At 34.0% G+C, this 14,950-nt stretch overlaps 1 protein-coding gene across 7 annotated transcripts in view; it reads left to right on the top strand.

The window, feature by feature from the left end:
- LOC117164223 (uncharacterized) overlaps positions 1–14,950 on the top strand; it is a 335,191-nt gene that overhangs the window by 197,322 nt on the left and 122,919 nt on the right. For 6 of the 7 annotated variants that reach the window (XM_033347140.2, XM_033347142.2, XM_076619722.1 and 3 more), the window contains one exon: positions 5,900–6,117. In XM_033347140.2, the coding sequence (XP_033203031.1) occupies positions 5,900–6,117 (218 nt within the window). The remainder of the gene's footprint in view (positions 1–5,899; positions 6,118–14,950) is intronic. The other variant, XM_076619721.1, reaches the window with a different exon arrangement.

The raw sequence follows: 14,950 nt of genomic DNA, 5'->3' as shown, positions 1-14,950 counted from the left end.
TTTAATTGATATTTGTAGTTGAAGTTATGTGGAATGTTTGTGGTTAAAGTTATGTGAGACATTTGTAGGTATATTTGTAGTTGAGATTACGTACAATTAAGCTTCAAGTATTTATGTTTCTGTAACGTTACATGTGATTTTATGATAACAAAAATTTAAGTTTTTTTCTTATAAAGTAGCTTACAATGTAACTTTATATAATTTTAATAGATGTCATATTTAACGATAAGTTCCTTTCACATGAAAGCAGTAATATTTGTAATTACAACATTAAAGTGGCCGTGCAATTTAAAAAAATCTGTTAATTAAATCATGTTTTATCGCAAAATAAATTTAATCAAATTTGTAGATATTAAGTCGCTATTAAAATTAAAACACTAATTAACTCTTGGGTACTTTCGATTCCAAGTCTCTTTGAGCTTTTTGACGTAACTTTACGATGGAAAATGAATAAAAAAGCCGGACATCAAAGAGGAAAAATATAGCGGGCAGTTTCGAGGATGAGACCAAGCAGAATCATTAATTTTCAAGCATCGAACGAAATAGAAGCCTGGAATTAAAAGCATTACAAGTTGATTCGGAAAAAAATTTACGCGCATGCATGAGAGAGGGCAAATTTCATATCGTAGAAATTTATACTAAGACCAGGTACACGCCGTATCGACAGTATAAAATAATGACCATTTCAAAGAGAATTTAATTCTTTGTCGATGCTTTTTGTTGCTTGATACGACCTCCCATCTATATCTTTTGTTACTCGTCTCCCTTTTTCATTGATTTTCAATATGTCTAGTAGATATCGGTTCCATGTCGCAGGACTTCTGAAATTTTCGTTGTAATATTTTTCACATCAAACGACATGCATAATTGCTATAAAGCCGGAAATTAGAAAATTTGTTCCAATTTATTGCAATCAATTGCTGACTACAATCTTCACTCGATTTGTGAATTGAACTCTTGCAATGTATCTTATTTTATACAAACAAATATATTTATTGCACAAATAATTTTTTTTCGAAATGAACGATGAACAAAAGAAATAAAGTTTTTTCAAAGTGTAGAAATATATTTAGGAAATTTTGTAAGTATCTAGAAAATTCTAAGTAATTTTAAAAAATTCACATATTAAATAACAAATTTCAATGTAATAAATTTCAAAGTTTGAACATTTGAACTTTGTTTTTTTGCTTTTCTACGCATACAACTAAAATATACGAAGTAACATGGTTTCATGTTACTTAGAAGGTAAAATCATGAGAAACGCAAAATTCAGATATTAAAATCTTTAAAACAGAGAACATCGTAATACAAAGTATACGTACATAAGTATATTGTTTATTATTCTTTGTTTTTATGGTTTTATGGTTTGTAACATAGGAAGAATGCAGAAAGAGATATTCCGCGATAAATGAATGGTTTAGAAGAGCACTAGAAAAAAGAAGGATGAATTCCTTTGTGGTTACGGTTGTTTAAAGTTCTCGAAAATATGAAAGTAGCAAGTTGACCCGGTAGGTAGTGTCTAAAAGCTGTCGTCAAATGGATACGTGATATTAAAAAACAAAAGAAGTACTTACTTGAAACAGAAATCGTGCGTAGAACAAAGAAGATTACAGGAAAAGTAAAAAATATTTTCGTATGAAAAAATTCATAATCCACTTTCTATAAGAAAAAAAGTTTCCACAATAAAGTGTTTGTAAAACATAGTTAAAATGGAATAAGTTTCTTGTTCTATATGTTTAATGTCTTCAAAGAAAATGTACACATAAGTGTTTGGTGCATATCATGTAACTTAACGGTAATTATATTTTAAGAGATTCGTCAAAATCTCGGAAACGCACTAGTGAAAGAATTGCAAATTAAAAATGGCATACGAGCAAAAATTTATCGAGTTTTAAAATCTATTTCCTATTTATGCTAACATAATCAAATAATACAATAGGTGAAACAATATTTTTAAAACATTCAGCAGCGTATCGAAGCACGTGTTTCAAATGACTCTTTATTAAAATCAGAACAACTTCGTTCATAAAAAAATACGAGATAGATAAAATAAAAAATTAGAAGCTTTTCGAAAAAAATATTCCTCATCAATTGGTGAGACGATCTAAGGTATTTGAAGGTAAATCCTCGAGATATCGAAAGATGGATCGCGATTACACTGGTGGTTGTCGGATCGCCGTGAAAAGCGATTTCAGGAGCGAGCCACACTCGTCTGCGTCTCGTGATCGCCGCGAATGTGGCGAGGATATCTTCCATGGGGGTCGATCTTTTTCCTTCTGGCACACATGTAAGAGCGTGTGGAGTTAATGAGACGGAAGAACGGGCGGCACGATATTGCAAGTTTGAGAAATAGCCTCATAAAGGCGTTACAGCGCTGCTGAAACTCGAGGTGAAGCCCGGCAAGGATTGAAACGTTCACGAGATTCCGGACAAAAAAGCCGCTGTCATGTGTTTCTGAGACGTACGATCGTGCTTCGTATAATTACGCGTTGGTAATCTCCGCCCGTGAGCTTTACAACGTGTATTAAAGACATAACGGGCAATAGTGGAAAGCTTCGAAGCATCGGGGATCTTTGGTTCGTAGTTTCAGGCATCGTAGATGGTTTACAGTGAAATGCAACAACATGTGATTGGAACTGTTGTACTTTCCGATATTTTGGTTTAGGGAGTTTAGTAAATATGATGTAGGGAGTGGAATTTTAGGCTTTTTAATTTTTCGATTTGGAGGATGAAGGGATAAGTTATTGTACAATGGGAATCTTAATAAGATCTGGGAAACGATGCTTCAGAATAATCTGTAAAACAATTTATTCAGTTAATTAGGAAGGTAAATTCAAACTGTTTAATGCTGCAAATTAAAAACTCCAAACATAAAAAAATGCAGATTTATTGTAAATTTCAATATTCAAATTTAAAGATTAAAATTCAAAGTTCAGATCTAAATATAAAAATTGTTAAATATCCCAATTCAAAAATTTAGATTATAAAACTTGATAGTGTCTTTGTACTAGCCTTTTCAACTCATAAAATTAAAAAAGTTCCTTCGAAACACCAATAATTTAAGGATGGGACAAATTTCTAATTAAGCGGTCTCTATAATCTTATTGTTACGTCTAGAAACTATTTCCCAATAATCTTTCTAACCATTTAACCATTCACTCCTTTCTAAACCGAACAATCCTTATTCATCCTGAAAATACCATTGCAATCGGGTTAACCTCCATAGCGATACGTTTCGATCACATTGGTATAAAGCAAAGAGAAACGAGGATCAGGTACTTTATTCTGACGATGCGTCGATGCAATTAGATGTTCGACGGCAATGAAATTTACCTTTCTCCCACATAAACGAAATTACCGGCGTAGAACGAACGATAGCCTTCAGGCCACGTTTCACCACAACTTTGCCAACGTTTTGCGAAGCAACGATCGGTAACAAGAGGGTTCGAAGCGTAGAGGTGGATGTTCCTCGAAGAGCACTCGTCTAGTCCCACCTGAATTATCGGGTCTACTGCTTCGACATCGATCTATCGGTTCCCATCCTACATGGTCGAAAAGCTGAGAAATTTCGCACGTCTGTTTGTCCCTTTCATGTGGTTTGCGCGAGAATTCCGCAAGCAATCAGAAATTTTCCTTGCATTTCCAACTCACTGACGCTCAATTAGGAGGAAGTTTATTATCCCGAAAGTTGTGCCTACATGCGGTTTCAATGGTATATGACGCGTGTTTCATTTGTTTTTATAATACGAGAGTGAAATTGAACTGTATTAATCTTTTATACCCGTGGTGTTTTCATTGTGAATAATGATTCTGTTAAAAAAAACTGTGTTTTCTAAAGTAATAAGAGAATTAACTAAGATACGCACCTGTAATTTTAATGATGTGTTATTGGACCGATGATTATTATCTTTATATGAATTGTTTGATTTTATTAAAAACGTACCAAAAATGATTTTTATATCAGTCATATTATATTGAAAATAAAGAGACGGATACAGATACACAAATGATAAAAAAATATACAATATACAACTTCTCTTATTATAAAGGTAACGAATATCATACACTGTCGCAAAATTGATAAAGAATTTTAAAAACATTTCTGCCACCCTTATTTCTAGAATTACTTATTAGTTTTTCATAACGATAAAAAATGCAGTAGGAAATACATATATTTGTATTTTACCGTAATATTTTATTATCTCTTTATAATGAACAATTAATTTCATTACATTTTACAAGTATTATATATAATGATGTGTAGCTAACAGAAATTTTCTTATTTCTTTTTTCATGCTTTCCTTCGGACTGCTCCATTTTATTGGTCATTTACGACGACTTTGGTGATGGCGATGGTGGCGGTTGGAACAACGACACTGTAACAATTCGCATGGTAACAACGACACTCTGATTAACTCTGGTGATGGTAACCACGATAACGTTGCGGTGTATCGTACCGATGGTGACCACAATGCCTGGTACATCGTGGTGACGGTGACAACAATGACACGTTAATAAATCATGCTGATGGTAACCACATTGGCATGCTAACAAACCACGTTCACGGTGACTGTACTGATACACTAACATTTTGTTGAACATCTTGTTGGGTCAACGACTTAATTGCTCCGCGTAATGTATCCCTGAACGCTTTTAACTACGAAACATTTCTTATATCCTGCTTAATTTATATCCTATATTCTGCAATTGATGTCTTTATTTTTATTAAAACAATGTCTTTTATTGCGATAATGTTTCAAACATTATGTTTTCTTCATCTTTTGAATGTTGTTGCTTTGGTTTTATAATTGCTATTTCCTATACTTGCGTCTACTTCGCTATCTTTATAATATAAACTTTTTCTATCTCGCGTTTCATTATTTTTGCTATGAAAAAATCAAATTCGTTTTATATTATTATAAATTTCATTCATTATTTCGCTTCAACTTCGGACCCACACAATCTATCACTATTTACTACGCCTACTAACGCCATTGTTTCTGTATAACCACTATGCATTCTCTCTGCGCAATTGTTGTACTAACAATCTCCACGTTCTGTATAACGCTATTCGTTTCTCTATAATATTTCTATTATCATACTTATTTAATGATGAAACTTTTATCAACATCATCAACACACGATTCTCTTAAAAAAAAATTATTTAAAAAAATGGAACTAAATTAACAACTTTATAAATGGTTCGCTCTGTCGTTCTTCTCGATGTCGATCATGATACCAATCGGTTTGACTGAAACGCGGTAACGTCTGCGGTTCCGTGCGCAAACTTGCCGTTGAACTTCACAAATGTGGTCCGTTGTTCATCCCGACTGGCTTGTATTTCGCGTGTAAACGAAACGACACTGCTTTCGCGGGTGTCATCGATACATCGCCGTTCAACCAATCCTCGATTGATCCACTCGTTAATTACCGCCAATCTCCCGGAACTAATCACCATTGCGGCGACACTGTAACGGGTCATCAATCGATCCACGCCGTCGATGGTTCCTTCCTTCCGATCGTTTCTATGTATTTCACTTCCCTTTCGTCCTTTCTTTCGTTTGTATATCTGTTCGCGCAACTCTTTCATCTCTTGTTTTATATATTTTCATATTTGAATATTCTGTGCCTCACATTTATTATTATCTTACATTTCATTGTCATCGATGATTGAAATATCTCTTCAATCCCATACAAATCACACGATTTCCTAATTGACCGAATAAATTATTTTATTTTGATTTTTTGGCTGAAAAATTTCATCGACAATTTCTTTTATAATTTCATTAATTAATCTTCTCGTGTACTTGCAACAATTCTCTTTCCTCGTTAAATAATCTTCATTGTTGCATCTTACATCGCATCTTACATTGCACATACATGTTGTTTAACGTAACAGCCTTGTTATTAGGCACCCTGAAGACCTATCAGCGCGCAGCTTGTGACGAGGAGTCGATGACACTGAAGTGTCCACTAGGTACCACCATCTCTGTCGTTCTAGCTCAATATGGTAGAGCAGGAGCAAATGGAACCGATAGGTGTAGCTCCTCTGATCCATCCATGTACATTGGGGACAGACAAACGAATCAGACTTGTATCTGGCCGCAATCGCTGCAGGTATGTGTCTAGAAGGCAACTTTTTAAATAATTCAGTCGTTGAACGATTTGAAGAAGGAACGAACCTCTTGTGATAATTAAGAAATCAAATCGAATTTTCCGTATCTCCTGTTATTTGATCTATTAGAAAAATAATAGCTCTAATCTTTTCACATGTAACAGTATCTTAAAATAATAAAGATTGATGAAAATTGATTGAGGTTGATAAATTAATAATAAATAATCGAATCGAATAAATAAATGATCGAAATCAGTAAAAATAAGTAAATATGCAAGAATTAGCGCTGTGAAAATGATAAAAACGAGTTACTAATTAAATAAACATGGGAAAAATAATGTTATAGCGCTACAAATTAATTGAGATTAACAGAAATAGGTAAAAGTTAATAGAAACAATAAAATATAGATAGAAATATAGCAATAATGTTTACATATAAGAATGGGGTAATTATGTAATAGTAATTATGTAGTTATGTAATCCCTCTATTTCTTCCTCTTTTCTTATTTTTTTATTTTGTTATTCATTTGCATTTACTGCACTTAACGTTTATAAATAGGTAACTTTATGTTATCGCATTTACGATGTGTGGACTCATCTTTACCATCTTCTGTGCATACAATATGGTATAGATGATTATTATTCGTGCGATGAAGATAAGTCGGTGGTTAACTAAAACCACGTTAGCATAGCGAAACTTTATGTTAAAGTAGGATCTAAACTACGATCGACGCATGGCTTTCATCATCAGCGTTAGGAAGCTTCGTATATCGAATGTTCTATATTATTACTTCCCATAACTTACTAATTAATGTTTGATTTTACCAACTTTAAATTATGCTTGTACGTCACATAATCGACTGAAAGTTGTACTTTAGCTCTTTACTCTTTCACGGGTAATTGGACCTCTGACCACAGATTCGAAGACATTAAGTGGATAACTACTAGTAATATTTATTAAGAACGGATATTCTATTTCTATATATGCCGATATTAAACAAGCTGAAGTTGATTAAAGAAAATTAAATATTTTACGGAAGGAATGAAACTTTATACATTAAGAATAAAGTTTATCTTTTACTTACTTTCAATTATTGATATTACTTTAGATATTAATTCTTCACAAACATCTATTAGATTGTCCGAAAAGTGTCTTTCTTTTACAGACACGTCTTTTACTACAACGCATCTTTATACAAATATGAAACCTAATCTGTCGAACGTTGTAATCTTTATCTTGATAGAACAAAATGGATCATACATAATTCGATAAAATAATATAAAACGGAAAATGTTGTGCATCCATTATTTCCTTATAAAACGAAAGAATCTTTTCGGAACATTTCGGAACATAATTTTCAAACATTCTTATGTTTTATAATATCTCTCAAAATATAAAACTATTCTACTGTAATTTCTTTTTAAGTGTTCTATTTAAAATTATTAGTATCTAATACTTTATTTGCAAATCAACCTTGCACAATAAAAAGACTATCCACTTCTTTACTTAAAAATTATCCAAAACCATTGAGCATTTAACATGAAAAAGATCCATACTGGACACTGAATATGTAAGCGATGAGAGACATTTAAGGTGAAAATCAAATGTGACACACTGCATATTAGCTTCCGCCTTGCTCCGAAATATGTCTGAAATAATTTCCACATCCATCTTCCGATATCGGAGAAACTTCGCGGAGCAGTAACTTCAAAAGTATCGGATCGTCGTAAAACATTACGAATCGGATAACCCGTGATCCGATCTTTGAAAGTTACAACTCGCGACCGTCCCTCCCGCGAAACTTTATGTCATCTTATATTTATCGGTTTCTTGCGAAATTCTGATTTCTAATCCGTAGGAGGACGCAGACGATTGCCGTAGTACCAGGATCTCTTTCCGGTGAACGAGAAATCGAGCCGGAAGGAATCGTAAACCGTATCCACTTTGCCGAGTTAACCCTTGCACGCGGCTCAACCCTCGTAACTTCTGCTTAGGTCTGTAAGCTTTCGTGCCCTCGCTACGCCTCCGAAAAAGATTTCCACCGAAACCCTTTCATCGTTAGGATTTCGGATCAGGCTTTAGTCGAGTCGTGTATTTACTTACTATGTTGCGTCTGTACGATACTTTCAACCTTTCTCTTTCTTCGTTTTTTCTTCGATCATCGCTCTGTTTGGTGAGTCGAGGATTTCTTGGATCGGTTTCGTTAGAAGTAGGTTTAGGTTAACACGTTTGAAACTGGTGGCACACTGTGTATTTTATGTAGTGTTCATCCGCAGTTTAACCAATGATGTATCTTTTACGTCATATAAATGTATTCTCGTTATTATTTAAGTGTAATAAACTGTGGATGCTTATACAATTTCGTTCATTAATTCTTTGAATAATTTTGTTAAAGACCTTTGCTTAAGATTCATTATACTCCAAGTAAACTGGTATAAAAGAATTCTGAAAGATTGTTGCGGTAGATGGAACGTATCTTCTAAAATATTTGATGACAAATAGTGCTGATAACTGAAAGATAGACTCGAAATATAAAAGAATATCAAGAATTCGACAGAAGAGCATGATTATTTCTAGTTAACTTGTTCCTCTTTTATATCGCCGCTCCTGTTTTTAAATCAGCTCAGGTCTTGATCACCTTGTTTACGGAAGTGCATAATAACTACTTTGAAAGTCTTAAAGATCACTCGATTGGAATGTTTTCAATTCTTGAACGTCGCAGCATGTCCTACATTCGCTTACATTCTTAGCCCTTTGTTTACCATAAAAATGCAGAAATAATGTTGCAAAATAATAAGTAAAGTTAAGAGTGCAGCTTTAGTCTCTCTTATATTTCTATTATATCATACAAGCAACCCTTGAGCCAGATATTAGAAACATTTTTCCATGACAATAGGAATTCGAAGGAAAGAAATTAAAAGATCAATAATATTTTTTAAGTACTGTTATCAATGTCTTTGTTACATTCAATCGCCTGTTGAACCAAATACCAGATGCTTTTTCAATAGAAGTAAGAAAGAAGAAAGAAATTAAAGAGTGAAATTTCGCTTGGTTCACTGATGATCCAATTTGTCCACCCAATTTGGGATTAATTCTTTCATTATCTACAGACAGTAGAACTACTTTATCTTCCAATTAACCATTCTTAGAAAAGATTTCTTTATATTCTTAAAATTCTTTGTAAATTAACGTCTTCAAAAGTCAACAAAACAAATTTCTATCTCTGTACAATACACCGTTAACCGTTTTTGTACATTATCATTCGTTTCGTCGTGTTGCGGAAAGAGCGACATTTGAAACCGCATTTCCTCTTTCCTCTCGAATAAGTCGGTCGCTGGCACACTCGACGAAATAGCCGAGTGTCGTTTTCAGGTCAGTTGCCATTATCTTTTCGAACGTGGATTTTAAATGGCGGCCATCTCCTCACGCCTCTTTCGTCCGCTTATTCGACCTGACTCCGCTCTGTTTCGCCCGCGACGAGACTCACGATTACCAGTGGATTTCCACGGAAAACGAGCCATGTCTCTTGCGTTTTCCACTTTCGACACCTAACCGACCGCTTTTTAGTCTTCCTCGATTTTCTTCGTGGTTCGGATGAAACGGAAATTACACTTTTAGTCGTTTCATTTTCACTTCATTTCGACCAAAGAATTAATGACTGCCATTTTAAAAAAAAAGTAATAGCGTTATCGAAAGGATTCTCATTTTTGCGCCGGTTTTCGAAACAGAATAAATCGTAAAAAATATATCATATATCTCAACGTAGATTTTAATCTAACTCTAGTGTTGTTTTCTAGATTTCCATATTTCTGTATTTCTTTTAACAAGGCTTTTATTTTAAGGGGAATATTACAAAACTGCATCCAATTCCTATGTTTTGGTATTTTCACGTCAAAAATTGTGTAAAAGTTTTATATAATGAAGTTGAAAGTTTTTCTTACATGCTTGCTAGATAACCCCAATATTTTGATTACTTCCGTAAGAATTAGAAAAATTTAATTTCTTAAGGTAACTTCTAGTTCTTCAACGAAACATTCTGAAACGATGTTTTCTAACTCGAAGGTTATTTTAGTTTTGCAAAATGACATCGTTTATTTTAGATGGAAAATGTGAAATTTGTGTGGTTGTCCTGTTACAAGGATTAATTTGTACGTTAGTTTGCGCAACAGAGATTAGCAGGACGAAACGGAATGCCAGGTTTTGCAGTCGCTTGCAAAATCCTATTGTGTTTCCGTGCAATTAACTGTAACGTAGAACGAACATCGCAAGAGGGTTTGTAACTGCATTCGATTTGCGATTCTGAGCGGAGTAAATTATACAATGTATATTATTATCGAGTATTTATTGGATATCTGTTAAAGATTGTGTTAAATTAAAAAAATTCAAATTTCATTTTATTAATTTTCCAATTTTGTCATTAATTTATCTTAATTTTCCTTAGACTAGTAAAGAAAATAAATCCCATTTTTTATTAGAAAAAAGAAACTGCTGTAAATTCTCTTTGTTTGACAAAGTAAATCATTTCAAAATTTTTTGTAAAAATATAGAGTTAAGGGGTTCGTTAAATCATATAATTTCCTTTTCGTCTCAATACACACTACAGACGATAACTTATCGATAAAGTCACAATAGAAATTCGTACCGTGCTATCCAATGGTCAGGAAAGTCGTACAAGGATTTCGTATTTCACGTTTCCATTGCTCTGGAAAGCAGCTATTGTGCGTGATCCTTATATGGTGCTGAAGAAACTAAATAAAATTGCTCTTTTTATTCGATCAATGATCTCACTCTTGATGGCGTTTCCAATAAGATCTTTTTCCAGTGAGTCTTCAATATCATAAAATAGTTTCTTTCACTCATCCAAATCATTAATCATGTCAAATCAATATATTTCACTCTTGTCACGTAAAAATATTTGTTTCGCCTATTATCATTTAACCATCATTTACATTTAGAGAGTACATAATTTTCATCTTCAATAAAATTCTTTTATTTTGATTTAAAATTATTTAAAAAAAAATTATTATGACTAAAAAAAAATATATATGTAGTACCAGTAGAGAGAAGATACATTTTTATGTGACCAGCAGTTAATTAAATGATAACATGGAAAAGATATATTTTTACGTAGCCTATTTGAAATATGTTAATTAACATTGTTATAATAACATGAAGTAATAAACCAGAAGATTTATTATTCCAAGTCTGAAATAGTCGTCTCTGTTAGAAAACTAAAGTTTGTTAAAAAAATTACTTTCTACTAATCATTAACGATAAAATGACATTTTCCGGAATTCTTTTATAAAGAAAATATAATGTTTTAAAATTTGAAACCTGTTACGACCGTTCGCGGAGAGACGCGGTCGCGAGGAAAACGCGTCAGCGAGAGGCGTAAATTCTCGCTACGATTCGGTGAATCGACGCCGCGAAGTAGTCGTTCCCCTGTTTCGGTTAAGATAACAGAGGTGGTTGATTGAATTTGACACAGTGGTAAGTTATATTTCACCGTTTATTCCACAACTTATAACGAGGATAGTTACACTGGTGCGTATGTACGAGATGAGTGAGTGACTGATCTGCGGGTGTGTCTACCCGCTCGAAGGATGTTGACCGTTCGAAGGATGTAAAATCAGTACTGTCTTGGGAGCCGATGATGTGTCGGAGGAAAACTAAGGATGGGTGTGTCTAGCGCACGGGACCATCGGATTTGTTGGTGCCGATGTTGTTTAGGAGAGTGAGGGAATAGGCTTCGTTTTTAATTGGTTAAACGAAGGGTCTTAACCGCCCTCGAGAGAAAGTGGTTAGTGGGAGGAAAGTTGCAGCGTGCGTGAGAAAAACCAACTTTCCTTAGTTAAGCCGTGGTAGACAATAGTCTTTAGAAATTCCTCGGAACCAGATGTTTGTTTGAAGGACCTTAGCAGGCAAGTGACTCGGGTTTATGACGGATGCTTAAGGCTATTGAGGGTACGCCGTACGGAAGAGCGGACATCTGGTGTCCGTCTGGCCCGCGGTGTGTGACCTGGGCCAGGCAGAGAGTCGCCCGGCGTAACAAAACCGTTTTCTCGAAAAGAATACATTCATCATTTTGGTCAATCAAAAATCTATAAAAGTATAATACGTTGTAAATACGTCCATCGTAGAAAAATTAATTCAATTTCTCATAAAGCAACGTAACTCGAATAAAATCTAAAAAGTTGTGAAAACCTATAATTTCCTAGTACCTAAAACCTTCTAACGTTTTCTCAAAGAATATTGGCCGCCATACCGCGTAAGCATCAATTCGTACGATTATGCAGAGGAGTAGAGCATGGAAAACAATTTTTCTCTTTGCTTTCAGAACCATGCACTTAGTATAATGTGATCACTCCGATGACGCAACGAAATATCGTTCGAACTCATTTACGTTTTTCAACTGGAGTTTATCGGAAATGGAATATGAAGATGTCACGCCGAACCGTGGAGGTTAGAAGAATAGCGGACAATCCTCGAATACGTGGCACCAGGCCAAATACGCTCGTTATTTTGATCGTCGCGATAATATTTATTATTGCGGAGTCAGGCAACTGCGGAAACATCGTTTAGATTTACCGAACAACCATCAATTCCAGCTTTTACCCTTTCTTTCTATTTGACGATTTTTTCTGTGGAAAACGAGGCGGTGGCGAATATTAAACGGAGAAGAGTGTCAACAACGGAAGATTACGAGTTGCAATTTTGCCGTCTTTAAAGCCCTAACGCGACTCCACGATCTTTAAAAATTAAAACTTTCCAGCTCATCCTGTTATTCTCCTCACTTAACGAGGTTTTCTGGAGAATTGCGCGTTAGCCAAAGGGATAATGTGTTTCTTCTTTCTCTGAGTGTTTTTTCCAGTATTAGCATTGCATCAATTCTATATAAATAATTAAATTATTGTTAGAGATAATAATTTGGTATAAATATAATTAAATTTCATTGTTAGGCCGTGTATATTTATTTAAATTTTTAATTTTCTTAACAGAAACTTATATAGAAATTTTTTTTATTCTTTAGATGTTATAAAAAGTACATTAGCTGGCATGTTTTGTATATTTTTGCATATTATGTATATTCTACACATTGTAGCGCATTTAAATTTTTCATAAATGCATAAAAAGGTGCAGTCTACCTGTTATGAAAGCCTTGAGCATTTTAAGGAAGTGTTTTATGTGATCAAGCATAGTCGAAGTAGTCTTGAACAATTAATTAAACTGACGAAAATGTTTGAACTATATTCCGGAACGATATCTCGAAGAACGATTCTTCATTTACGGAGAATGCAATCCATTAGTATTTTCATCATCTAATTCTCCAATATTTCCGTAAATTCGTTCATTTTAACAAGGAAACACTGACTAAATTAACCGATTGTTCCACATACTATTACAAGTATTTTATTTTTAGTACTTCGACAGTTTCCATTATATTTAATATCCCTTCATTAAATCAGGATAATTCTGAACAACCCTTGCCTCTAATTAATTCATTAATCCTCTTGTCGATCGCTATAACAACCTTTGGCACACTGTTTGCCCAATTTCTATGAGCACTCTCGAGAAGTTTCGCGTATTTATCGACCAGAGTAAAGGAGATTTGGCAGACTTTCAAGATTTGAACGACAGAGTCACTCGATGATCATGTAAGTCTACCTCTTAACCGCTAATGACCAAAGTAAACTATTTGCTCGACGTCAAAAGACGCGATTCTTTGACGGAAGATTGAAGGGGAAGTTGGAAGAAGTCGACCTTTGAAACGCATTCGCCGATGCAAATTAGCTTCTTGACGCTCTTTAGAAAATCGTGTTAATTGGAAGACTGGTTGTCGAGACCATGGGATCCAAGCGCGCAAAAATTAATTTCTAATGGTCGACTTCCTATTATCTGTGATTCGCTCCAAGGGCTTTTGAAAAGTCGACTCGTGCTAGCTTCAAGTCCTAATACCACAGAAAATTTATCGAAGCGAAGAGAACTCCAAGGAACAACATATGAAACGTTTGAAAATTCAATCTTCAAGATTGACAAGAGTATTGATGAGTGGAATATGAGCCGAAGTTTTGTTCAGATTTTCTATTGAATATATATATAGCGTTGTGTAAAAGTTTCAGATCTGTGTTGTTTGTTCTGTAATAGAAATTAAATTTTTATTAAAAACATATTGAAGTGGGGGAGAATCTATGAGAGGATATGTGAAGCGTTTGAAAATTTGATCTTAAGATTTGTTAGGAACGAAGTTAATGAAGTTTCTTTTAAAAGTTTTATTGAAATTTTCCATATATAGTATATGGTGTTATACAATTATTCGTATTATTGCTTCTCTAACCGCAATTAAATCTAGTTTGTGAATTTGGATGATATTATATGCAAATGTAATTTCAAGAGATTTTTTAAATATTTTTAATAATTAAAGCCGGCATCTACGTTAGCTCCCTAAATTATTTGAATATTTGCCATAGAAAACTTTTATGAATATACTATTGTAGGATTTTTTATTTATTTAGAAATATTAGAAATTGGGGTTTCCAATGATTTCTATCCTATATGTTAATTTTATTGGTCGAGAGATCTATTTACAATGGATTAAACAGGAAACGATGGTTATTTAACGTGAACTAAATACAGTAATGTGCCATAACTAAGACAACTAAATAGTTAATTTACAACTCTCGTCACCGCGGTTCCAATACTCTCTTTCACGCAGACCATCCTCCTTGACAACGCTGACAACACACTCCGATAACGTTGACCACACTGACTTCTCAACTAACGACTGCCCATTAATTCGTCTTTTTCCCTTTAAGCATCCCTTTGTCTTTTCTCAT

The sequence above is a fragment of the Bombus vancouverensis genome, chromosome 7 (assembly GCF_051014615.1).
Source record: "Bombus vancouverensis nearcticus chromosome 7, iyBomVanc1_principal, whole genome shotgun sequence".
NCBI lineage: Eukaryota > Metazoa > Arthropoda > Insecta > Hymenoptera > Apidae > Bombus > Bombus vancouverensis.
Note: the sequence above shows the minus strand (reverse complement) of the source record. Positions and strands in the feature narration are given on the sequence as shown.